At 42.8% G+C, this 25,398-nt stretch overlaps 1 protein-coding gene across 1 annotated transcript; it reads left to right on the plus strand.

Moving 5' to 3' along the window:
• Window positions 1-391: 391 nt before the first annotated feature.
• Window positions 392-24,571, plus strand: slc35a1 (solute carrier family 35 member A1). The gene is made up of 8 exons (XM_060849744.1): window positions 392-541; window positions 1,685-1,862; window positions 4,262-4,421; window positions 7,603-7,755; window positions 10,881-10,947; window positions 20,846-21,022; window positions 22,062-22,196; window positions 23,238-24,571. Exons 1-8 carry the CDS (start codon window positions 532-534, stop codon window positions 23,366-23,368), a joined length of 1,011 nt encoding a protein of 336 aa, XP_060705727.1. The 5' UTR covers window positions 392-531; the 3' UTR covers window positions 23,369-24,571.
• Window positions 24,572-25,398: the final 827 nt, after the last annotated feature.

Raw genomic sequence — 25,398 nt, forward strand, 5'->3', positions numbered from 1 at the left:
TGGTTAGAGCTGTAGCTAGTTAGGATGCTAAGTGCGCAATGTAATGGCTGAGTATGCTATTAGGTGGTAAGTGCATAGTTTGATAAATGGGTAATGTGTACATGGATGTTGTGTAAAAGGTTAATGGGGGGAGGGGGCGCGGTATTTCGATGGAGAAGGTCAGTTCCACAATTACCCAGCAGTTAGACTCGGCTCCCAAACATTTTCTGGATATCTAGGACGAGAGTCCTGCCCACTCAAAGTTCAAACTTCGCGAGCAATGCCCGAGATAGCACCGCAGTCAGAAGAGCGCCATAATGCGGAAGGAGAAGAGCGGTCCGCTCTGGGTCCCGCCCCCACGCTGAGGCACGCGCACTGGGGTAGGGCTTGGGGGCGCGGATTAGAACGTGGCCCGGAGCGTTCTTGGAACGTCTGCGATTGTTTCCCGATCTGGGCCTCGTTCGACTGCGGCGGGTCAGCGGCACTGAGCCTGGGAGGCGGCAGCCCGGGGACTGAACCTCCTCCATACACTGCATTCAGCTAACCGGGAAGATGGCTACCGGTAAGATAACATGTTCATGCACTCTCTTTACAAACGCATGTTTCCATTTCTTTTTTGACTTAATAGTAAATTTGAGATTAACATGGACGGAAATATTTTGAGAGGCGAGACCTTGAAACCACCATGTCAACAAAGCTGGCGTGAGTTTGTTACTGACCGCCTACCATTATCCCAATCTATAGTTAACAGGGTTAACATGTTTTCTTTTATTTACGTATATATGCGGATTATTACCGAAAGCACAGGTGATGCACCGTCGAGAAGCTGAGATGCCACTTGACTGTTAGGGAGCTGGCTCAATTTTTCGCAGCCGATTTCCTAAATTGATTTTTTTTAAAATACCGGCATAGAAAGAAACTGAGTCACCCCGCACTGGGGAAATAGTAAACATCGTATTGTTATTGTCTGCACATTGAACAACGGCTAAGTGGCAGAGCTGTGAGTATTGCCCAGTCTTTAAATTGAGGTTTTAAAGATTCAGCTGAGCATAGAACCTTTAACATAATTACTACTTTGGCACTGAAATGGCATATAGACCAGACCTGAGTAATAATGGTGTATTTCCTTACTTGGTTTTTCACAAGCACCTTACAGTGCTATACCCACCTTTCATGAGGCTAGTTCGCATTATTTTCTGTCAGTTTCCAAAACCAGCTCCTTCACTTGCTATCCAGTGCCTTTTTAATGGGCTAAAATATCCTACACATTCCAATTGTTGTAGTCTATATCATTGTGCAATTTTGAGAAACTTGGACAAACAGCCATGTGTTGACCACTTTTAATTACTGAAAAACAGGGCAACTTTCAAATCTGGGGAGATGGACTAAAGACTGATCGCGAGTTTGACTTTTTTTTAAAAAGGACAAAACTTCTGGGTGGTTCAGCTTTGAAAGTGTGTTTGGGAGAGGGCCTTTGGAAGATGTATAATTTATTAAGAGGAATGGAGAGAGAATGGTTATGTGGAATGGGTAGATTGAAGGAGGGAAAATAAATACTGTTTGAAAACATGCAGATGCTGTATGTGTTACAATGAATTTGATTTTTGGCTCATCTGTTTTCTGTCTTATTAGCTTTAGTAGTCCTTGGATTTTTTTTCCCCTTCAGAACTTTTTGAGACAGTGTTTCCTTTTCTTTATCTTTCAGAGAATGTCAGCGTATTGTTTAAAGTGTACTGCTTGTCAGTAATGACGCTTGTGGCAGCTACTTATACTGTAACATTACGGTACACAAGGACAGTCTTAACAAAGATGTATTTTTCAACCACTGCTGTTTGTATCACTGAAGTCATCAAACTAATTCTGAGTTTAGGTATGTTAATAAGGTAGGTGTTCACTTAGTGTTCACTTGAAACATGGATTTTATGACTGGCTAATGAATAAGAAGATCAGTTTTGTTTTTATTGCAAATCACTTGTATAAACTATTGCCTTATCTTTGTAAACATTTCACTAAACCAAGCCTGCTTTGATGTGCAGAATGATTTTTAACAGTTTTTTTGGCAAGGCCAGCATTTGTTGAACAGCCCTAAGTCGTCATTGGCTGAGTAGGGACAGAAAGTACTGCTAACTCTAGGACAATCTTTACCCTGCGCACAATTATTAGGGTGTGATTGTAAACCAGTGTAACAGACTTATACCATGCATGAAGATTTCACAAGCTGAATTTTTCTGGCACTGGTTATGCATCATCTTCTTTAGGATCTTTTTATGTTCTCATGAACCAGTAGATCGAGCAAGCAGTTTATTACTGTCCGCAAATGCACCATTTATTCTTTACTACATTGGAGGGTTTGTCTAGTTTATACATTAACGAAGGTGAATGAGCTGCCAGAGGAAGTGGTGGAGGGCGGGTACAATTAGAATATTTAAAAGGTATTTGGGTGTGTAACCGAATAGGAAAGGTTCAGAGGGCTATGGGCCAGGTGCAAATGGGACTGGAATAATTTAGGATATCTGGGCGGCAGAGATGAGTTAAACGGGAGGCCCTGTATCTGTGCTGTACCTCTCTGACTGAGCGCATCTGGAATGAAATAAGGGTCATGCCATGTGAACCCCATTTTTCTGTAGTGTATGTCTGTGACCATTAACCTGTTGATTTTGAAAGTCACTTTATTTCAGAATACAACAGATAATGTAACCTTCTGGTACAATATATTCTAGTTGTGTTCAAGGCCACAAGAACGACTTTAGCTAATCTGTGTTATTGGGAGATGAATTGACCAGCAGGTGAATGTCCACTCTGAAGGTGAGTGTCAGGAGAGGGAGTTGTAAATGTGTGGTAAATTGTAAGTACCATTAAAGAAAGTGGAAAGAGAATGGGTTTCCATGTGGAATGGGTAAAGTGAAGGAGAGAAAATCAACTAATTATATGAAAACCTGAGGATGCTGTAGGTGTCACATTGAATAAACTGATCACTTTTCCCCTTTGTTTTCAGTCTTAGGATTTTCCAGTTTCTTCAGGTCTTTTTTGAGACTTTTTTTTTCAGAAAATGTCAGTTTATTGTTTAATATGTACTGCTTGTCAGTAATGGCATGTCTGGCTTCCGTCTTATACTGTTACTAATTCTTAACAGCGCCTGAGATTTTTGAGTTTATTGCTGTTTCTAGTCATGGGACAAAATACTAAAAGTGCGGCTGATTCCAGTGTGTGGGATGTTGGGCAGCTACCCCATGTGTGGTCTCCTGGTTTAATTCATAATTCTCAGCCAACAAGTAAATAAAACCGGTCACCATTTTCGGTTTGGGTAACCTGGGATTTTCACCCCCCCTCAAATTTAATAGGAGGTGACCATTGCGGAAAACCTCACTGCATTGGGGATGGAGGTGGTGTCATGGCTTCTTCCCACAATAGGAAGAAGAGGATGCCTCTAGGCTGTTTTGAAGTGGTATCTTTGCCTTCAGATTTCTACTTTTATTGATGTGGCTACCTTCTGTTGCAACCACCTCTGCCAACTTTTGAATGCTGGGCCCAGGGGTACCAAACAGTCAAGGTGTTGAACTGAACAAGTATGGAGCGTTTTCTTCAGTGACCTATAATTTGCAGGCACCTGTTCCCTATGTGGGATGTGCTTTGAGACTGGCCACTGACAAAGGGAGGCAGGCATACTGCAGATGCTGGAGATTAGAGTCAAGATGAGAACGGTGCTGGAAAAGCACAGCAGGTCAGGCAGCATCTGAGGGGCAGGAAAATCGACGTTTCGGGCAAAAGCCCTTCATCAGGGATGAGGCTGGGAGCCTTGGGGTGGGGAGATAAATGGGAGGGGGGTGGGGAGAAGCTAGCTGATGGAGGTGGGAGTGAAGGTGATAGGGTGGAGTGGATAGGTGGGAAGGAAGCTGGGCAGATCATGAGGACAGTGCTGAGCTGGACGGTTGGAACTGGGGTAAGGTAGTGGGAGGGGAAATGAGGAAACTGTTGAAGTTCACCAACTGGTGAGCTTGAAGGGTCCTGAGGTGGAAGAAGAGGCGTTCTTCCTCCAGACATCAAGTGGTGAGGGAGCGGCGGTGGAGGAGGCTCAGGACCTGCATGTCCTTGGCAGAGTGGGAGGGGGAGTTGAAATGTTTGGCCACGGGGTGATGGGGTTGATTGGTGCAGGTGTACCGGAGATGCTTTATGAACTTTTAGCCTCTTCTTTCCCTGGATGGGAGGTGACCAGTCAATCTGGATCTTTGTGCTCATTGATGATTTAACATGTGGCATTGCTTCTATTCTTTTCCTTCCTAAGGGACACTGGGAGTTTGAGGAGGACGCTGTCAACTTTGCAGGAGCATATACTAAGAAGTCCCAAGGAAATGCTGAAGCTCAGTGTTCCATCTCTAGTGTATGCTGTTCAGAACAATATGGCTTTTGTGGCACTTAGTAATTTGGATGCAGCAGTGTATCAGGTAATGACTATCTGGCTACATCAATCATTGAAGACATTCTCAAGCATTTGTTAACCAAAGTGGGTTTCTTATATTTTTTTGAAAAATATTATATAATATTTGACGCAATGAGAAAATGGTGAGGAGAAAGGACATCAAAATGGTGCTGAGTGGAAAGCTTCTGTGGTAAACTTCACTAACCACTCTACGATGGCATAGCAGTTCAGAGGCACGCTTTTTGGAATTAAAGGCAGTGTGTGTTACAGTGCTGGCACTTCTGATTTTAAAAGGGGTTTAACTGGAGCAGATGCAGACCAATCTCAGCAAGAATGCAGCGGTTGACCACAACTTCCAGGAAAAAAAAGAGTCATAGAGATGTACAGCACGGAAACAGACCCTTCGCTCCAACTTGTCCATGCCAACCAGATATCCCAACCCAATCTAGTCCCACCTGCCAGCACCTGGCCCATATCCCTCCAAACCCTTCCCATTCATATACCCATCCAAATGCCTCTTAAATGTTGCAATTGTACCAGCCTCCACCACTTCCTCTGGCAGCTCATTCCATACACATACCACCCTCTGTGTGAAAAAGTTGCCCCTTAGATCTCTTTTATATCTTTCCCCTCTCACCCTAAACCTATGCCCTCTAGTTCTGGACTCCCCAACTCCAGGGAAAAGACTTTGCCTATTTATCCTATCCATGTCCCTCATAATTTTGTAAACCTCTGGGGTCACCCCTCAGCCTCTGACGCTCCAGGGAAAACAGCCCCAGCCAGTTCAGCCCCTCCCTGTAACTCAAATCCTCCAATCCTGGCAACATTCTTGTAATTCTTTTCTGAACACTTTCAAGTTTCGCAATGTCTTTCCAATAGGAAGGAGACTAGAATTGCATGCAATATTCCAACAATGGCCTAACCAATGTCTTGTACAGCTGTAACATGATCTCCCAACTCCTGTACTCAATACTCTGACCAATAAAGGAAAGCATACCAAACGCCACCTTCACTATCCTATCTACCTGTGACTCCACTTTCAAGGAGCTATGAACCTGAACTCCAAGGTCTCTTTGTTCAGCAACATTCCCTAGGACCTTATCATTAAGTGTATAAATCCTGCTAAGATTTGCTTTCCCATAATGCAGCAGCTTGCTTTTATCTGAATTAAACTCCATCTGCCACTTCTCAGCCCATTGGCCCATCAGGTCCAGATCCTGTTGTAATCTGAGGTAACCCTCTTCACTGTCCACTGCACCTTCAATTTTGGTGTCATCTGCAAACTTACTAACTGTACCCCTTATACTTGCATCCAAATCATTTATGTAAATGACAAAAAATAGAGGACCCAGCACCAATCTTTGTGACACTCCACAGGCCCCCAGTCTGAAAAACAACCCTCCACCACCACCCTCTATCTTCCACCTTTGAGCTAGTTCTCCCTGTATTACATGAGATCTAACCTTGTTAATCAGTCTCCCATGGGGAACTTTGTCGAACGCCATACTGATGTCCATATAGGTCACATCTACTGCTCTGCCCTCATCAATTTTCTTTGTTACTTCTTCAAAAAACTCAATCAAGTTTGTGAGACATGATTTCCCATGCACAAAGCCATGTTGACTATCCCTAATCAGTCCTTGCCTTTCCAAATACAGGTACATCCTGTCCCATAGGATTTGCTCCAATAACTTGCCCACCACTGAGGTCAGGCTCACCGTTCTATAGTTCCTTGGCTTGTCTTTACCACCTTTTCTTAAACAGTGGCACCACATTAGCCAACCTCCAGTCTTTCGGCACCTCACCTATGACAATCAAGGATACAAATATCTCAGCAAGAGACCCAGCAATCACTTCTCTAGCTTCCCACAGAGTTTTCGGGTACATCTGATCAGGTCCTGGGGATTTATCCACCTTTAAACATTTCAAGACATCCAGCACTTCTTCCTATGTAATCTGGACATTTTGCAAGATGTCCCCATCTATCCCAAGGGTAACTGTCTGTGTGCAGTTTGCACATGCTCTCCGTGTCTGCGTGGGTTTCCGCCGGGTGCTCTGGTTTCCTCCCACAGTCTAAAGATGTGCAGGTTATGTGAATTGGCCATGCTAAATTGCCCTTAGTGCTAGGAGAAGGGGTAAATATAGGGGAATGAGTCTGGGTGGGTTGCTCTTCGGAGGGTTGGTATGGACTTGGGCCAAAGGGTCTGTAAAGCTGCCAGGCCTGTCTCTACCTGGAAAACTTGCTGGAAGCTGAAGGATGTAAGATGAAAACTATGTCTGACTTTGTATTGCTGCCTGCCCAGACCACTTACTCTGTCTTTCAGTGGTCACATTTGGTCAGTGGAAACTTGGCAAAACTGTGAAAGTATGACCAGTACCTTTTTTATAATAGCTTCTCTGGGGAGTCTGGTCCTTAGACCACGAGCATGAAGTCCAGTTGTTCAAGTATTTTTCCGGTACACAGCAAAAGGTGTACTGGAAGTGTTTGGGAGGGTGACGAACAAGGTTTTGCTACTACCTGTGAAACGATGACATTTGATTACTGGTGACAAGGACAGGAGGATGGGCAGTACATGAATTTGGCATTGTGAAATCAAAATACAAAGATTTAAGCTAAGTGGTCCCAGAGAAAAGGGCCACATGGACAAAATAAAGCTCCCTAGTAGTCATGCACTTCAGTGCCACGTTTGGAATGGATTTGGTGTCTAATTGAATAATGGAATGGCCTCTGAATTTAGTTCTCAGATTTTTGGGAGGTGGGTGAGGAGCAGTTCTTAAAAAAAAAATATACTTGGAGGTAACCATCATACAGAACTTCTGCTGCTTGTATGCAAGATGAGTCCGACTAGTTAATCCCCCTTGGTCGTTTTGCTGGATTATCCTTGTGTTCTCGCTGGGCCTGGCTGTAGGCGCCGGTTCCTTTTGCCAGTTTGCATTGGCTAGCTGTCAACTTGAAAGATGTGCTGAACCCAACTGGTATACCTTGAACCAGAGGCCTTTGCAGTTTAACAATGCAAAACTTTTATTACCGTTTATAAGAATCTGCGTTCAATGTAAAAGTTGATCACTTGATGATTTACAGTGTCACCCAACATGGTAATCACTGAAATAAATTTGGTGCCCTATAGTTTTATAGCTGGGCCAGTTGGAAAGAAAAGAGTAAGCTTCTGTTTTATAAAAAATTATTTTTGCATTTTCTTTTTTAGGTGACGTATCAACTAAAGATCCCCAGTACAGCGTTGTGTACGGTCTTTATGCTGAACCGTTCACTCAGCAAAGTGCAGTGGATGTCTGTGTTTATGCTGTGTGCTGGGGTATCACTAGTCCAGTGGAAGCCTGTAGAAACTACAAAGGTGCAGGTAAGTAATTGCAGATTGGGAGATGGTTTCAGTGAAGCATTGATGCTGGCATGGACTATTTGGGCAAAACGACCTACTTCTTGGCTGTATTTTCCAAATTATTTGATCTCTTGTCAAAACAAAAATTTTCATCCTGTTTAAAATCAATATGTGATATCACCACGTAAGACTGGGTTGTTTTGACAAATATTTATTGGCTTTTGTATGAAAGCTTGTAAGAAACCAGTGGAGTCAGTCAATTAACTGTGCCCACAATAGCACTGATTTGCTTTTATGCACTTTCATAATGCGTAAGATCTGCCCTTATCATTTTGAGACAAATAAAGTTCAGCAACTTTTGCTGCAAATATGTGGATAAAATTGTGTGGTTGTAATTCACATGACAAATAGTCAAATGATTTGAGATACTTAGGGAAAAAAAAGTCTACTTCTGGAAATCTATTTCAGTGTAAATCACTCCTCTTGCAAGCAGTGGTGCTATGTTTTAATGTTTTCTTTCTCTTGTGCTGTCTTTGTCTCTCTCAACCGCATCCCTCCCCTAGCCAGACAGAAAATTTAATTATTTTGAAAGCATAGTGCATTCATGGAAATCTTTAAAAGATGCTCTAGAGTGGGGGAGGGGCTAGTCACGCAATGTTAATTATCTAACTTTCTGGTTTTTAAAAAATTGTCCCGGTAATCAAACTCCTAGTGCCCATTGTTGGTACTAGGCGCAAAAGCTGCACATGCCAACTGTACAGAGAGGACGATCTGACCTCGAAATGGGCGCTCAATCTTGGTTTGAAAACAAATACCTGCAGGCAATCTGGTGTCATTGATGCAGCAATTAGGAATACTGGAGACAAGTTAGCTGATAGAATCCCCGAAGTACAGACAGAGGGCCATTTCTCCCATCAAGGTTACACAAATGGGTGGCACGGTGGCACAGTGGTTAGCACTGCTGCCTCAGCGCCAGAGACCTAGGTTCATTTCCCGCCTCAGGCGACTGTCTGTGTGGGTTTCCTCCGGGTGCTCCGGTTTCCTCCCACAGTCCAAAAAGATGCAGGTTAGGTGAATTGGCCATGCTAAATTGTCTGTAGTGTTAGTTGCAGAGGTAAATGTAGGGGAATGGGTCTGGGTGGGTGTGCTTCGGTGGGTCGGTGTGGACTTGTTGGGCCGAAGGGCCTGTTTCCACACTGTAAGTAATCTAATCTAATCAAAAAACGCTTCGAAGAGCGTCTCACCCAGATGCATCCCTCCCCTCCCGTAATCTCGCTTGGGGATTTTACTGTGACACACCCCCGTAACCTGCACATTGTGGGCAATTTTTAGCACGGCCCATTCCATCGAATCTGCACATCTTTTGGACTGTGGGAGGAAACCCCCACAGACACAAGGAGAATGTGAAACACCACGCAAAGTTTACCGAGGATAGAATCGAACCTGGGTCCCTGCCACCCACTACGCCCAGCTTACTTGAATCTTGCCTGATTGCGAGCTTGCTGATGTGATGAAGGGTCAGGTCAATGTTCCCTGGAGGCTGTCAGGCCTTGCAGCAGCTGGGAAAAACTTGCATGTTGACCTTCATTGATAACAATCGCACAACACCAGGTTATAGTCCAGTAGGTTTATTTGGGAGTACTAGCTTATGCGCTGCTCCTTCATCAGGTAGCTGTGGAACTGCATCATGAGACACAGAATTTATAGCAAAAGATCATAGTGCCATGCAAGTGAAACGATATATTGAGCAAACCCCGATTGCTGTTAAGTCTTTCACCTTTTACAATATGTTGCAGGTTTCGGTTCATTAATATGTAAATCCCAGAATTCCTTTTAAGTCACGTTCTTGAGATAACTTAAGGTTTTATATATTAAAAAAGACCTCTCAGCTCAGATAAAGCATTAAAGTTGTGAAGGTAGTATCTGCACTCCAATCTCGAGTCAGACTGGTTCTATTTCCATAGGAATTTATAAAATGTTACATTGCTTGCATTGACTGCCTGCAGATTGTATGCTTTTTGAGCAAAGTAGGTGTCTGCAGATGCATATTCACCCTGTCTCGCATGAGAGACGGCGAGAGAGAGTGAGCATGACTGAGTATAAGTTTGTGTGAGTGTGTATAGTGTAGTAGGGTACCCTGTAGTGTGACATGAATCCAAGGTCCTGGTTGAGGCTATCCTCATGGGTACGGAACTTGGCTATCAGCCTCTGATTGCCCGTTCTGCGTTGTTGTGTACCCTGAAGACTGCCTTGGAGGATGGTCACCTGAAGATCTGAGGTCGAAAGACCCTGACCACTGAAGTGTTCTCCGACTGGGGGGGGACATCCCTGTCTGGTGATTGTTGCGCGTTGTCCATTCATCCGTTGTTGTAGCAACTGCTTGGTCTTGCCAACGTACCATGCCTCAGGACATCCTTGCCTGCAACGTTGACTGAATCACAGGCTGTGTCTCTCGCACACGCGCTCCATCTCTTGTATTTGCAGGCACCTTCTATTTTGCTCAAAAAGCATACAATCTGCAGGCAGTCAATCCATGTAACATTTTATAAATTCCTACTCTTGGAAATAGAGCTCATCTGATTCCAGATTGTAAGTCAAATAGACTCTAACCTCACACTTTTAATGCATTATCTGAGCTGAAATGTCACTTTTTTTTTACAAAGCCTTAAGTTATCTCGAGAATGTGACTTAAAAGAAGTTCTGGGGTTTACATATTAATGAACCGAAACCTGTAACCCTCCTAAAAGATTAAAGACTTAACAGCAAGCTAGGTTTGTTCAATATATCGCATGACACTGTAATTTTTTGCTATAAATTCTGTTTCTTCTGACCCTGCTCCACAGCTACCTGATGAAGGAGCACTGCTGCAAAAGCTAGTGCTTTTAAGTAGACCTGTTGGATTATAACTTGGCATTGTTCACCCCAGTCCAACACCAGCATCTCCACATCATGACCTTCATTGGTTCATAACAAAGAAAAACAAAGACTGAGAAGATAACTGATGTGAAGTTTTATTTGTACTTTTTTTTTGTTTTCCTTCCTAATCAAAGTAAGTTTGCAACTCTGATTTGATTCACAAAATTGTTTTGTGTTATGCACGTGCAATAATGAGGTAATTCTTCACCTCCTGATTCCTCTTATTGCAGATTGAACAGAATCCACTTTTGGGATTTGTTGCCATAGCCATTGCAGTGTTGTGTTCTGGTTTTGCAGGTATGTAGATGTAACCTGATCAAGTGTTAAATGTCATCTCTTTCCCACTTAAGATAATCTCATGCCAGTATAGTTTCTTGGTTGAACATTTTTCATTGTTTTGTTCATTGGAGATCAAATTGCCTGTATTCATCATAATTCACAGAAATATAACCCTAATTTATTTGTAATGTATCCTTGTGATTTAACCCTTGGAATTCAGAGATCAGTATAATGAACCTTATACTGCATTCCCACAAACTCCTGTGCACTCTCTTCATAGGGTATGCTGCTCAGAACTGAACCCACTGTTCTGTTGGTGATCTAAAGAAGGCTTTGTATACTTATAGGAGGAAGTGATATACTTATAGCATGACTTCTAAACTCTTATATTCTACCATCTGTTTAGAAGCCAGTATTACATTAGCTTTTTGGATGATTTTTGTACCTTCGTGACATTGTGACGATCCATGCATGTTGACTCCCGGGTCTGTCTCAATCGCCACAGTTTCTACTTTTTAAAAAAAAGTATTTATTGCTCACTTTTTAAGTCCCCAGTGAATGACCTCACACTTACTGTTGTTGAAATCCACTCGTCACAGTTTTACCCATTTGGAAAAGAACATTAGCTATTCCTATCTCCCAGAAACTGATTTAATTGTACTTGCTATTTTTATGCCTAAAGCCGTACTGCCATGAGAATGGTTGATCCTGGAAGCTATGGGTAGCACGATGGCTCAGTGGTTAGCACTGCTGCCTCATAGCACCAGGGACCTGGGTTCAATTCCCACCTGTCTGTGTGGAGTTTGCACCATCTCCCCGTGTCTGCGTGGATTTCCTCCGAGTGCTCTGGTTTCCTCCCACAATCCAAAAAAGATCTGCAGGTCAGGTGAATTGGCCAAGCTAAATTGCCTGTAGTGTTAGGTGCATTCGTCAGGGGTAAATGTAGGGGAATAGGTCTGGGTGAGTTGCTCTTCGGAGGGTCGGTGTGGACTTGTTGGGCCGAAGGGCCTGTTTCCACACTGTAGGGAATCTAATCTAAAAGTTATTTCAGCCTGGTTAGTTCTTTGGGAGACTGCCTGGAGTTACCAAGTGCAGTTGGCTTTTGGTGTGAGCTGTTGTGGCATGGGGTTAGTGTTCCTACCTCTGAGCCAGAAAGTTCAGGTTCAAGTCCTGCCTGCTCCAGAAATGTATCATTAACCTTTCTGAACAGGATAATTAAAACGGTGACATTTCAGTCTGGAATCCACCTCTCAAATGGCATTTGGGTTTCTGTGGCACAGTGGTAGTGCTCCTGCCTCTGAGCCTGATTAGATTACTTAGTGTGGAAACAGGCCTTTGGCCCAACAAGTCCACACTGACCCTCTGAAGAATAACCCACCCAGACTCATTTCCCTCCATCTAACACTACGGGCAATTTAGCATGGCCAATTCATCTAATCTGCACATTTTTGGACTGTGGGAGGAAACCCATGCAGACACGGGAGAATGTGCAAACTCTGCACAGACAGTTGCCTGAGACAGGAATTGAATCCGGGTCTCTGGCGCTGTGAGGCAACAGTGCTAACCACTGTGCCACCGTGCCGCCCGGTAAATGACAGCCCAGACTCCAGACTTACCACTAGTCTGTATGAATGGGTTGATCTGTAATATCTGATTTTGTTATTTCACAACTTTGCAATATGTCATTCAGTTTCATCATTTACGCAAATAATTACAATGAGTAATTTGAGGTTGACTTGCAGATCTGAGATGTAACCAATCCCATCCTGTCAACTAAAGTGATTTGACTCAATCACTGTGCTGTCTCCTAACAGTCAAACAACCAGCCAATGGTTTGTGCTCCGTTTCATGAGTTCTTTTCTCAAGTGTAACATAAAATAGAATGAGATGATAAACTCTGGCCAAAATGATGCTAAAGTGCTCAGAATGGAAACCATTGTTCTATTGGTGACCTAAAAGAAAGCTTTGCATATTAGTTCCATTAATTTGGGTTGACATTATGGAAGTACTTTGCATAATTGGATGGTCTTAAGCCAGAGGTGTAATAGAGTATAATAGTCATAGAGATGTACAGCATGGAAACAGACCTTTTGGTCCAACCCGTCCATGCCGACCAGTTATCCCAACCCAATCTAGTCCCACCTGCCAGCACCCGGCCCATATCCCTCCAAACCCTTCCTATTCCTATACCCATCCAAATGCCTCTTAAATGTTGCAATTGTACCCCTTCCTCCGGCAGCTCATTACGAGTATGGGCAAATGTGAAGGAGTTCATTTTTGAAGGAAGGACAGGCAATAATTTTAAGTGGGGAGGAAAAATACTGCAGAAAGCTGTAACACAAAGATACCTGTCATTGAAATACAGAAAGCTAGCACACAAGTGCAGCAGCTAATCAGGAAGGCTAATGGAATACTGGCCCTTTATTTCAGTGGCTTGGAGTATGAAAATAGAGAATTCTTGTTCCAACTGTACAAGGTGCTGGTGAGCCCAAGTCTGCAGTACTGTGAGCAGTTTGGTTCCCTTATTTAAGGAAAGATATCATTCCATTTGAAGGCTGTTCAGAAGAGGTTCAATACGGTGATCCCTCACATAGAGGGATTGTCTAATAGGCAAAGGCTAAACGGGTTAGTGGAGTTTAGGAGAATGATGGGGTGATCCCATCGAAACATATCGGATTCATAAGGGGCTTCTTGGGTTAAATGCTAAGAGAATGTTGCCCCTGGGAGCATCTTGGACCAGAGGGCGTAGTCTCTGAATAAAGGAGCATCAATTTTAGATTGTGAGGAGGGGAGATTTCTTCTCTAAAGGTTGAGATTTTGGAACGTCAAAGAGCTGTGGGGCAGAATCCTTTTGTGCATTTAAGGCTGAGACAGGTACGATTCTTGATCATTCAGGGAAATGAGGGTTGCAAGGAAGATACTGGCAAGTGAACATGAGGATTGTCAAATCGACAATGATTCTGTTGAATGGTGGAGCAGGCTCGAGCGTCAAATGGCCCACTCTTGTTCCTATTTTGTGTGGTTTTAATCTAATCCTGGCCAAGGTATCTTCAAAAGTCAAGTGACAAAAAAAAATTGTCTTTGTACAGTATGTATGAGGGTCAGTAACAAATTAGTGGGTCATGTTAGAATTTGTGTGGCAGATGGAGAATACAGGAGGACATGCCAGGAGCAGCATCAGGCAAACCTTAAAAACAAGGTGTCCACCTGGTGAAGCTACTAAACAATTTGAATACTTGCATGCCAACCAGCAGAAGCAGCAACTGAGAGACTGAGACAACTGAGCCCACAATCGTGGATCAGATCCTAGCTCTGCAGTGCCACCACACCCCAGTCATGAATGATGGTGGACAATTAAACAATTCATTAGAGGAGCGCTCCACAAATATCGTCGTCATCATTGATGTAAGAGACCAGCACTTACATCAGTGGCTCTCAGCATTAGAGATCAGTCTTCAGCCAATTCAATTCACTCCACGTGATATCATTAACAGTTGGAGACACTGGATAATGCAAAGACTACAAGCCCTGGCAACACTCCGGCAAGAGTACTGGATACTTGTGCTCCAGAACTTGTTGCTCCCCTGACCAAGCTGTCCTTTTACAGTTACAACATTGCCATCTAACCTTACAATGTAGAAAAATAGCTGAAAATGTGTTGCTGGAAAAGCGCAGCAGGTCAGGCAGCATCCAAGGAACAGGAGATTCGACGTTTCGGGCATAAGCCCTTCTTCAGGAATTCCTGAAGAAGGGTTTATGCCCGAAACGTCGAATCTCATGTTCCTTGGATGCTGCCTGACCTGCGTTTTTCCAGCAACACACTTTCAGCTCTGATCTCCACCATCTGCAGTCCTCACTTTCTCCTCCCAATGTAGAAAAATACCAAGTATGTCCAGTTCTTAAAAAGCAGCATAAAGCCAGTCTAGCTAATTATCCATCCCAACAGGCTACTCTCGATCATCAGTAAAGTGATGGAAGGTGTAATCAATAGTGCTATCAAGCAGCACTTGCTCAGCAGTAACCTGCTCAGTGATGCCCAGTTTGGGTTCTGCCAGGATGACTCAGCTCCTGACCTCATTAAAGCCTTGGTTCAAATGTGGACAAAAGGGCTACGTTCCAGAGGTGAGGTGATAGTGACAGCCCTTGATATCAAGTCCGCATTCAACCAAGTGTGGCAGCAAGGACCCTGAGCAAAACTTGAATCGGTGGGTATCAGGGACCAAGTTCTCCACTAGTTGGAGTCATACCAGGCACATCGGAAGATGGCTGTGGTTGTTGGAGGTTAGTCATGTCATCTCTGCAGAAGTTCCTCAGTTTGGCCTAGGACACTGCCCTATCTTCAGCTGCTTCATCACTGAACTGACCTTCCCTCCACCTCAAGGTCAGAAGTGGGGATGTTCACTGATGGATGATTGGTGCTGAAACTTGTGTATTTGCAGCTCCTCAAAATTTGTAACTGGATCTAGACAGCCAGGCTTGGGCTAACATGTGACAAATAACATTCGTGCCACAAAAGCCAAGCTATGACCACCACCAATAAGAGGCAATCTACCCACCATCCCTTGACATTCAGTGGTGTTACCATCATCCAATCCCCCAATATCAACATCCTGGGAGTTATCATTGACCAGAAACTCAACTGGACTCACCACATAAACACACTGGATATAACAGCAGGTCAGAGTAACTCACCTCCTGACTCCCTGAGCCCTATCTGTCATCTACAAGGCACAAGTCAGAAATGTGATGGAAAACTCCCCACTTGCCTGGATGAATGCAGCTTCTGCCACACCATCCAGGACAAAGCAGTCCATTTGATTCAGCACCACATTCACAAGCACTCACTCCCTCCACCACTGATACTCAGCAGCAGCAGTATGTACTATCTACAAGATGTACAGCAGAAATTAATCAAAGATCCTCAGACGGCACCTTTCAAGTCCACAACCACTCCCATCTAAAAGGACATAGGTAACAGATATATTGGGATGCCACCACCTACAAGTTCCCCTCCAAGCAAGTCATCATCCTGACTTCGAAATATATCACTGTCTCTTCAGTGTCAATTGGTCAAAATCCTGGAATTCCGTCCCTAATGGTATTATGGGTCAACCCACAATAGATGGACTGCAGCGGGTCAAAAAGGCAGCTCACCACCACCTTCTCAAGGGCAACTAGGGATGGGCAATAAATGCAGGCCGGCCAGTGATGCCCACATCCCACAAACTAATATGGGGGTAAAAAAGCTGGTTGAAAGGATGGCAGTGTTCTGCATGAATTTTCTTAAGGCACAAAGAGGCCACGTACAGCAGCTACATTTGAAATCCGCACAAAATGCTGGAAGTACTCAGTATGTCAGACTGTGTTGAGAGAAATACAAATATTTCTGGTTGACCATCTATCAGAACTATGCAGATTAATTACAGTACACTCTCTCTGGTTGTGGTCTCATCCCTTAGTAGGTTCACTGATCTGAACAGTATTTACCGTTTGCATTCTTTGCTCACTGTCAAGCAGACATCAGATTTACAGTTGTAAAGAAAACTAACTTCTTTCTTGGAGTAAAAGTGCATGCACCACACGCTCTATACCATATTCACCATTTGTGAAAATCGCTGTCACATCTCCAGCATCCCCAGTAACCAGTGAGAGTGAACTGTAGTGCAGGTTACCTGAGGCTAACAGACTGATCATAGAACTATAAAACATAAAAAAGGAGGCCATGCAGCCAATTGAGTATGCTCTGCCATTCAGTGATGATCAGATGATCCTTAACTCCAGTTTCTGTCGTTTGCCCCATAATTGTTGATTGCCTTACAGATTAAAAATCTGTCTCCCTCAGCCTTGCGTATTTTTGATAAAAGAAAAATATTGTGGATACTGAAAATCTGAAACAAGAGTTCACATTTTGAGTTGAGAATGGCACTTCAGGAGTTCCATGTTTGCTGCTGAATATTCTTAACCTAGTTCCAAAGAAACACTCTGCATTGAGGTAGTGCCCTGCAGAGCACAGCCTGGAATAGTGCGGTGAAATACTTTATATAGAGTCAGATGTTCAGTACAGAAACAGACCCTTCGGTCCAACTCGTCCATGCTGACCAGATATGTCAACCCAATTTAGTCCCACCTGTAAGCGCCTGGCCCATATCCCTCCAAATCTTTTCTATTCATATACCCATCCAAATGCCTCTTAAATGTTGCAATTGTACCAGCCTCCACCACTTCCTCTGGCAGCTCATTCCATACACGCACCACCCTCTGTGTGAAAAAGTTGCCCCTTAGGTCTCTTTTATATCTTTCCCCTCTCACCCTAAACTTACGTCCTCTAGTTCTGGACTTACCAACCCCAGGGAAAAGACTTTGTCTATTCATCCTATCCATGTCCCTCATGATTTTGTAAACCTCTATAAGGTCACCCCTCAGCCTCCGATGTTTCAGGGAAAACAGTCCTAGCCTATTCAGCCTCTCCCTATAGCTCAAATCCTCCAACCCTGGCAATATCCTTGTAAATCTTTTCTGAACCCTTTCAAGTTTCACAACATCTTTCCTGTAGGAAGGAGACCAGAATTGCATGCAATATTCCAACAGTGGCCTAACCAATGTCCTGTACAGCCGCAACATGACCTCCCAACTCCTGTACTCAATACTCTGACCAATAAACGAAAGCCTACCAAACGCCGCCTTCACTATCTTATCTACCTGCGACTCCACTTTCAAGGAGCTATGAACCTGCACTCTGTCTTTCTGTGCAGCAACACTGTCTAGGACCTTACCATCAAGTGTATAAATCCTAAGATTTGTTTTTCCAAAATGCAGCACCTCTCATTTATCTGAATTAAACTCCATCTGTGACTTCTCAGCCCATTAGCCCATCTGATCAAGATCCCGTTGTATTCTGAGATAATCCTCTTCGCTGTCCACTACACCTCTGATTTTGGCGTCATCTGCAAACTTACTAACTGTACCTCTTATGCTCACATCCAAATCATTTATATAAATGACGAAAAGTAGTGGACCCAGCACCGATCCTTGTGGCACTCCACTGGTCACAGGACTCCAGTCTGAAAAACAACCCTCCACCACCCAAAGTCTTCTACTTTGAGCCGGTTCAGTATCCACATGGCTAGTTCTCCCTGTATTCTGTGAGATCTAACCTTGCTAACCAGTCTCCCATGGGAACCTTGTCAAATGCCTTACTGAAGTCCATGTCGATCACATGTACTGCTCTGCACTCCTCAATCCCCTTTGTTACTTCTTCAAAAATCTCAATTAAGTTTGTGAGACATAATTTCCCACGCACAAAGCCATGTTGACTATCCCTAATCAGTGTCCAAATACATGCACATCCTGTCCCTCAGGATTCCCTCCAACAATGTGCCCACCACCGATGTCTGGCCCACTGGTCTATAGTTCCCTGGCTTGTCCTTACCATCTTTCTTAAATAGTGACACCACGTTCGCCAACCTCCAGTCTTCCGGCACCTCACCTGTGACTATCGATGATACAGATATCTCAGCAAGAGGCCCAGCAATTGCTTCCTGCAGAATTCTAGGATATACCTGGTCAGGTCCTGGGGATTTATCTGTTTTTACGCATTTCAAGACATCCAGTACTTCCTCCTTTGTAATATGGACATTTTTCAAGATGTCACCATCTATTTCCCTACATTCCATATCTTCCATGTCCTTTTCCACAGTATTTACTGATGCAAAATACCCGTTTAGTATCTCCCCCCATCTCCTGTGGCTCCACATAAAGGCCGCCTTGCTGATCTTTGAGGGGCCCTATTCTCTCCTAGTTATTCTTTTCTCCTGAATGTATTTGTAAAACCCCTTTTGATTTTTCTTAACTCTATTTGCCAAAGCTATCTCATGTCCCCTTTTTTGCCCTCCTGATTTCCCTCTTAAGTATACTCCTACTGCCTTTATACTCTTCTAAGGACTTACTTGACCTCTGCTGTCTATACCTGACATATGCTTCCTTTTTCTTAACCAAAACTTCGATTTCTTTAGTCATCCAGCATTCCCTATACCTACCAGCCTTCCCTTTCACCCTGACAGGAATATACTTTCTCTGGATTCTCGTTATCTCATTTCTGAAGGCTTCCCGTTTTCCAGCCGTCCCTTTACCTGCGAACATCTGACCCCAATCAGCTTTTGAAAGTTCTTGCCTAATACCGTCAAAATTGGCCTTTCTCCAGTTTAGAACTTCAACTTTTAGATCTGGTCTATCCTTTTCCATCACTATATTAAATCTAATACGATTATGGTCGTTGGCCCCAAAGTGCTCCCCCACTGACACCTCAGTCACCTGCCCTGCCTTATTTCCCAAGAGTAGGTCAAGTTTTGCACCTTCTCTAGTAGGTACATCCACATACTGAATTAGAAAATTTTGTTGTACACACTTAACAAATTCCTCTCCATTTAAACCCTTAACACTATGGCAGTCCCAGTCTATGTTTGGAAAGTTAAAACCACCTACCATAATCACCCTATTATTCTTACAGATAACTGAGATCTCCTTACAAATTTGTTTCTCAATTTCCCTCCGACTATTAGGGGGGACTATGAGTACAATCCCAATAAGGTGATCATCCCTTTCTTATTTCTCAGTTCCACCCAAATAACTTCCCTGGATGTATTTCCCAGAATATCCTCCCTCAGTGCAGCTGTAATGCTATCCCTGATCAAAAACGCCACTCCCTCACCTCTCTCGCCTCCCTTTCTTTCCTTCCTGTAGCATTTGTATCCTGGAATATTAAGCTGCCAGTCCTGCCCATTTCTGAGCCATGTTCCTGTAATTGCTATGATATCCCAGTCCCTTGTTCCTAACCATGCCTGGAGTTCATCTGCCTTCCCTGTTAGGCCCCTTGCATTGAAATAAATGAAGTTTAATTTATCAGTCCTACCTTGTTCTCTGCTTTGTCCCTGCCTGCCTTGGCTGTTTGACTCATCTTTGTTCTCAACTGTACTAGTCTCAGATTGAAATCTTTCCTCACTATCTCCCTGGGTTTCTCTCCCCCACAACCTTACTAGTTTAAATCCTCCCAAGCAGTTCTCGCAAATCTCCCTGCCAGTATATTAGACCCCTTCCAATTTAGGTGCAATCCGTCCTTCTTGTACAGGTCACTTCTACCCCAAAAGAGCTTCCAATAATCCAAAAATGTGAATCCTCCCATACACCAGCTCCTCAGCCATGTATTAATCTGCTCTATCCCCCATTCCTGCCCTCATTAGCTCCTAACACTGGGAGTAATCCAGCTATTAGTACTCTCGAGGACCTTTTTAAATTCCTGCCTAACTCACTGTAATCTCCCTTCAGAATCACAACCTTTTCCCATGCTTTGTTGTTGGTTCCAGTATGGACAATGACCTCCTGCTGGCCCCTCTCCCCCGTGAGAACATTCTGCACCCTCTCTGAGATATCCTGGCACCAGGGAAGCAACACACCATTCTGATTTTCACTGCTGGCCACAGAAACGTCTGTCTGTATCTCGGACAAGAAAGTCCCGTAACACAAACCCCTGAAACATTTGTTTGTACTACACTGGAAATGTAAAAATAACTGTGGAATAGGCATTGGAAGTCTTCCAAAAGTTTGATTTTTGTCAGGTATGATAAGCTGCTAAAAGCAATGAATGGCATTCCACTTTGTGCATGTTAAGCCCTACGTTCAACAAGATCAGATTACAGCTTTTTCACACTGGGTTATCTTCCAGGATATGGCAGGCCTACTGCTCTTCGGCTGGAGTTCAAGGTGAATTCCACGTCAGTCCAGTGTAAGTGGAGAAAGTGTGGTGAAGAGCGGTTAGGATTTTACATCTGATCTGATTTTATTAGTATTTAGTGAGAGTCGAACATTGAACTTGTGCTTTTGATGTCGTTCATCTGATATGTGTCATTTCTCTCGCATGTAGGTGTTTACTTTGAGAAGGTGCTGAAAAGTTCTGAAACGTCTCTGTGGGTGAGGAACATACAGATGTATATCTCTGGCATTGTGGTCACTGCATTTGGAGTTTTTGTGAATGATGGCGCCCAAGTGATGGAGAAGGGCTTCTTCTTTGGGTACACCCACTGGGTCTGGTTTGTTGTATGTGAGTACCGTTACCTTCCTCGTGAAATAAATTTAATTTTCACATTATAACAATTCAAAATAATGCAGAGTGAAGTCCGGAATCTCCCTTCCTCAAATGGAAAGATTGTAAGTGATGTGAAAGAACATTTGCTGCTCAGATATGATTCAGATGGCAATGTGAGTAAATAAGCAAACAAAAGGGCTAATCTTCCATTTGTGAGATGCAAAATCTTCTTTTTGATGGAATTCCAGTGTGTCTCGAGTGGGATTGGTGTTCTGTCTGTCCACTCCAGTCCAAGTTCAGTTTCTACCTTAATAATTTGGATGGTGAGATCTGCTTGGAATTCTGGTTCAGGGAAGCCTCCCTGAGCTGGCTTGGGAAATTTTTGCCGTAGGAGCTTCTGCAGACGTGGCAGGTACGATGTACTAAATGCCTTCAAACAATGTTTCCCAAACTGTTTCCTAGCGTGACCCTTTATTTTTAATGCCTTCTGGTTTGCGTGTCCCCACAGTGGATATTAGGGTTGTATGGTTTGTTGATGGTTTAAATGGGCTTGGTTTTGTTTGCTGAGTAAGGTTCCCCTGTAGGATCTTGAAGATTTATCTCCTTTTAACTTAGATGGTGTTCCTGTCACTGAGACCAGTTTTCACACCTACCTTCATTCTAGTTTGTATTGGCTATGAACAACACTGCAACAACACACCAGCTTACTTCAACAGTCTGGTTCACTCTTGGGCCATTCCACACCAGTTCTAACTAGAGCAGCTAAACTGTAGGATGAATATCTCCTGCCAGGTTCTGCTCCCTCCAAGCACATTAGTTGCCTGTGCATTGTTGCTTTGTTGTCATTGGGCAAAAGTCCTGGCTCTTATGGGAGTACGATCAGCACAAGCAATTGCATGTCCAAGGAGAAAGCTTCCTGACTACTGTCACGTTAAAAAACCTTGTCAGTGTTTCTCACCCTGAGTTTGATAAAAATAACTGTAGACTCTAACAATTTGCTATCTTGTCCAGTTTAACTACCTATGCAGTGATCACTTTGCTTTCATCTCCACAGTATTAGCAAGCCTTGGAGGTCTGTACACCTCAGTTGTTGTGAAGTACACAGACAACATTATGAAGGGATTCTCAGCTGCTGCAGCAATTGTAATTTCCACAGTTGCTTCCATGTTGTTGTTTGGCTTGCAGATAAGTAAGTATTACCTTTCCTAAGGCCGGGCTCTCGCTGTCTAAATGACACGTGCCATGTTGGTGTAGTGACACGTTTTGTCTCTCGAGCAAAAAGGGTTTGTTTAGATGGGCCGAGATCCTGTGAACATTGGGGTTAGGTGGGTGAAAACAAGGGCTGGATCAGTCCTGTATTATTACCACATTCATATGTTTGAACACCTGGTTTAGTGACTTCTTTACAGGTAGAGATCACAACACACATCCTTTTGGATGAGTGCCTCTGAGGATATGCTACTTGCTGAAGACGGCACCAATATTCAGTGCTTCAGAACGTCTTCCAATGTATATCAAAGTCCTGTTCAACTTTTCCAGCAACAAATTAACAATTGAAGATTATATAACATCTTTAAGTAACACTCCAGGTCCTCACCTATTTGGGAGGAAGCAAAGGATACCAGCGAGGGTTCAGAAAAGCTTTACCAGGATGTTGCCAGGAATGAAGGATTTGAGATGTAAGGAGAGGCCTGATAGGCTGGGACTTCTTTCACTGGAGCGTGGGAGGTTTAGGGGTTTATAAAATCATGATGGGTGTAGATAAGATGTGTTTTCCCTAGGTTTGGGAATTTTGCGACTAAGGAGCATATTTGTAATGTGAGAGCAGTAAGACTTTAAAGTAACGAGGGGCAACTTTTTTACAAAGTGGTCCCTGTGTGGAATGAACCTCCAGAGGAAGTGGTGGATTTGGGTACAGTTACAATGTTTAAAAAAAAAATTGGGTTAAGTGCATGAATAAGAAATGTTTGGAAGGATATGGGCCAAGTGCAGGCTATAGTTTAGTTTGGGATTATGGTTGGCATAGATTGGTTGGACCGAAGAGTTTGTTTCCGTGCTGTACTTTTCTTAAAAACTGCAAATGTGATCGATGTCGTATGTACAAAATAACGTGGCTGAAGAATAGTGCATTTGAAAATTTTTGTCATGTTGTGGAATGTTTTAACAAATTTTAAACAAATAGTTTTCTCATGTTAGTGAAGTACTGTTTATTTTATTTGTTTCATTTCAGCTCCCACCTTTGTATCTGGAGCCATTCTCGTCTGTATTGCAATATACTATTATGGTTTACCAAAGCAAGATACAACGACAATTCAACAGACTGTAACAGAGAAGTCCAAACTGCCACTGGAAGATGTGTGATCATAAACACTTCATTAAGAAAAGGCAAAACGTGAAGAGTTTTAAAAAAACCTTATCTGCATCCTCTCCCAGCTTTTACAAGGGATGTGGATATTTTCTAAAATGCAAATCTCCATTGGTTATTGATTCATGAATCCTTTTTTTGCACTTTAGTGCCAACAAGGTGAAGATCTGTTATGCATTGTGACAATCCAACGAACGCAGCTAAGTTATTTAACAAGTTTATAAAGTAGCCGTTTTTAAAAATCTACTTCCGGAAGGAGCTGGTAATATGGAGTTATGTTTCAAACAGTCACAGAAATCTTTGGTAGACTTTTCTTTCACATGGCCTTTTTTAAATGCAAACTTTTAAAAATCAGTACTTTGCAGCTGCCATGTTTGTTATACTTTTTAGTTACTGGGTTACTCAGTGTTGGTCTCCCTAGTTGGTATCGGAAGCAATTGTTCCCTTGCAAATCCTGATTCTTCTGTATTTTTTTTCTCTTGTTGCTGCTGTACGATTAATTTTCAGTAGCTGCCTCTGAAAACAGGGCAATTAACTTGTAAATCCATCATGTGATTTGGCTGGAATATGTGCAAAGACTTTTTTTCCAAAATTGCTGTTTACGTTGCTACTTGTGTTCTACATGAGCAAGATTAATTTTTAAATTGCATTCTTGTTATCATTCACCAATATCAACATTGACATTATACAGGAACCAGATTTGAGACAAAATGACTGGTTTGATCTGATCTCTTAAACTTGTCTGCGTGCAGTTGCAGGATAATCTAGAAGATTGTATTTGGTGTTGCAGATCAGGGAAGTAGTATGTATTCTGAAATCCCTTTTCGTACCATTGACTAAGACAAAGTGATTGCCAAGATGTTTTGTTGATCACATCAAACATGAGCCTGTTATCATCAAACTTGGTGTCCTGTATTTACTACTACAATCGTCCATGGAGAATTTAGCTGTAAGACTTCTCCCATTATTTGGAAAGTAAAAGAGCACATCCAGAACCTCACTTCCCCCACCAAGACAATAATGTTGGGATTTTCTTGTTTTTCTGTTGCTAGTTCCTCCAGATTATCAAACGTTTCTGAACTCTTTGTTTCTTTTAAATCTCTGTAACCTTCAATAATGTTCTACTTATGTGATGAGAAGTGTTGTTTTTGTTGCTAAAATAATCCATAAAATAAATCCTTTCTTAAGTTTATTCTTAACCATGAAGTGATGCTGATGCAAGAAGAGGAACTGTAGTGAAAATTATGGACTCTCATTGCTTTTCTGATCTGAAGTTAAGGAATATGAAAATGACTTTTTTTATATATAAGTGTTAGCCCTCTGCAAACAAAAAAGCAACTATTGAATTGGACCTTTTAGACTAGGTACCTGGCTGTCAGAGAACTGATGCAGGTAAAAGTTAAACATTTCTATATCTCTCTAAATGAGGCAGGTATTCCATCTGAAGAAGGAATCAAAAATTCCAACTTGGTAAATAGTTGGGGGTATATTAAAGACATTCATAACAAGTCTGGGTACTTTAAAACATTGTGTAGTTGGTATTTTGAGATGTTATCAAATCACTTTTTTTTGCAAATCCTAAAATAAAGGAACACCTATTTAATAGGCTTCACAACATGAAACAATGTAATCCTGTTCTAATTAACTGATGTGAGAACAAGGGAAGAGACAGCAATTGTAGGGATTTTATCTGGACAATGGATATGGTGAAGAGGAAGGAGGTTTTCTTTTTGAAATGGTGATAATGGCACTGTCTGCCCCTTAGGGAGGTGGGAGTGAAGACAATGAACAATTTTGAAATGAAATTGGTTGCACAGTTGAGGGAAATAAAGATGGAATGTTACAGGGATAAAAACTATTAGGTTGGTCTGCAGAGTTGATGGACTTATTAAGTCAACTTAGTCTGTCCTGTACTAACTCTTATGCATCTTTAGTGTGACCCTGTGAAGGCTACTGACTGTTTTTCCACCGAATACGACTGAGTCAAATTTGAGCAGGGCTCCTGTGCATTTTGTAGTGTAATTTG

This window comes from Hemiscyllium ocellatum, chromosome 3, assembly GCF_020745735.1.
Source record: "Hemiscyllium ocellatum isolate sHemOce1 chromosome 3, sHemOce1.pat.X.cur, whole genome shotgun sequence".
Classification (NCBI taxonomy): Eukaryota; Metazoa; Chordata; class Chondrichthyes; order Orectolobiformes; family Hemiscylliidae; genus Hemiscyllium; species Hemiscyllium ocellatum.

Bases quoted from the DNA above. Each gene is read 5' to 3' on its own strand.
- slc35a1 (XM_060849744.1), top strand. The intron at 10,948-20,845 runs GTATGTAGATGT...TCTCGCATGTAG, and splicing joins GTTGTGTTCTGGTTTTGCAG to GTGTTTACTTTGAGAAGGTG. The intron at 21,023-22,061 runs GTGAGTACCGTT...TCATCTCCACAG, and splicing joins CTGGGTCTGGTTTGTTGTAT to TATTAGCAAGCCTTGGAGGT.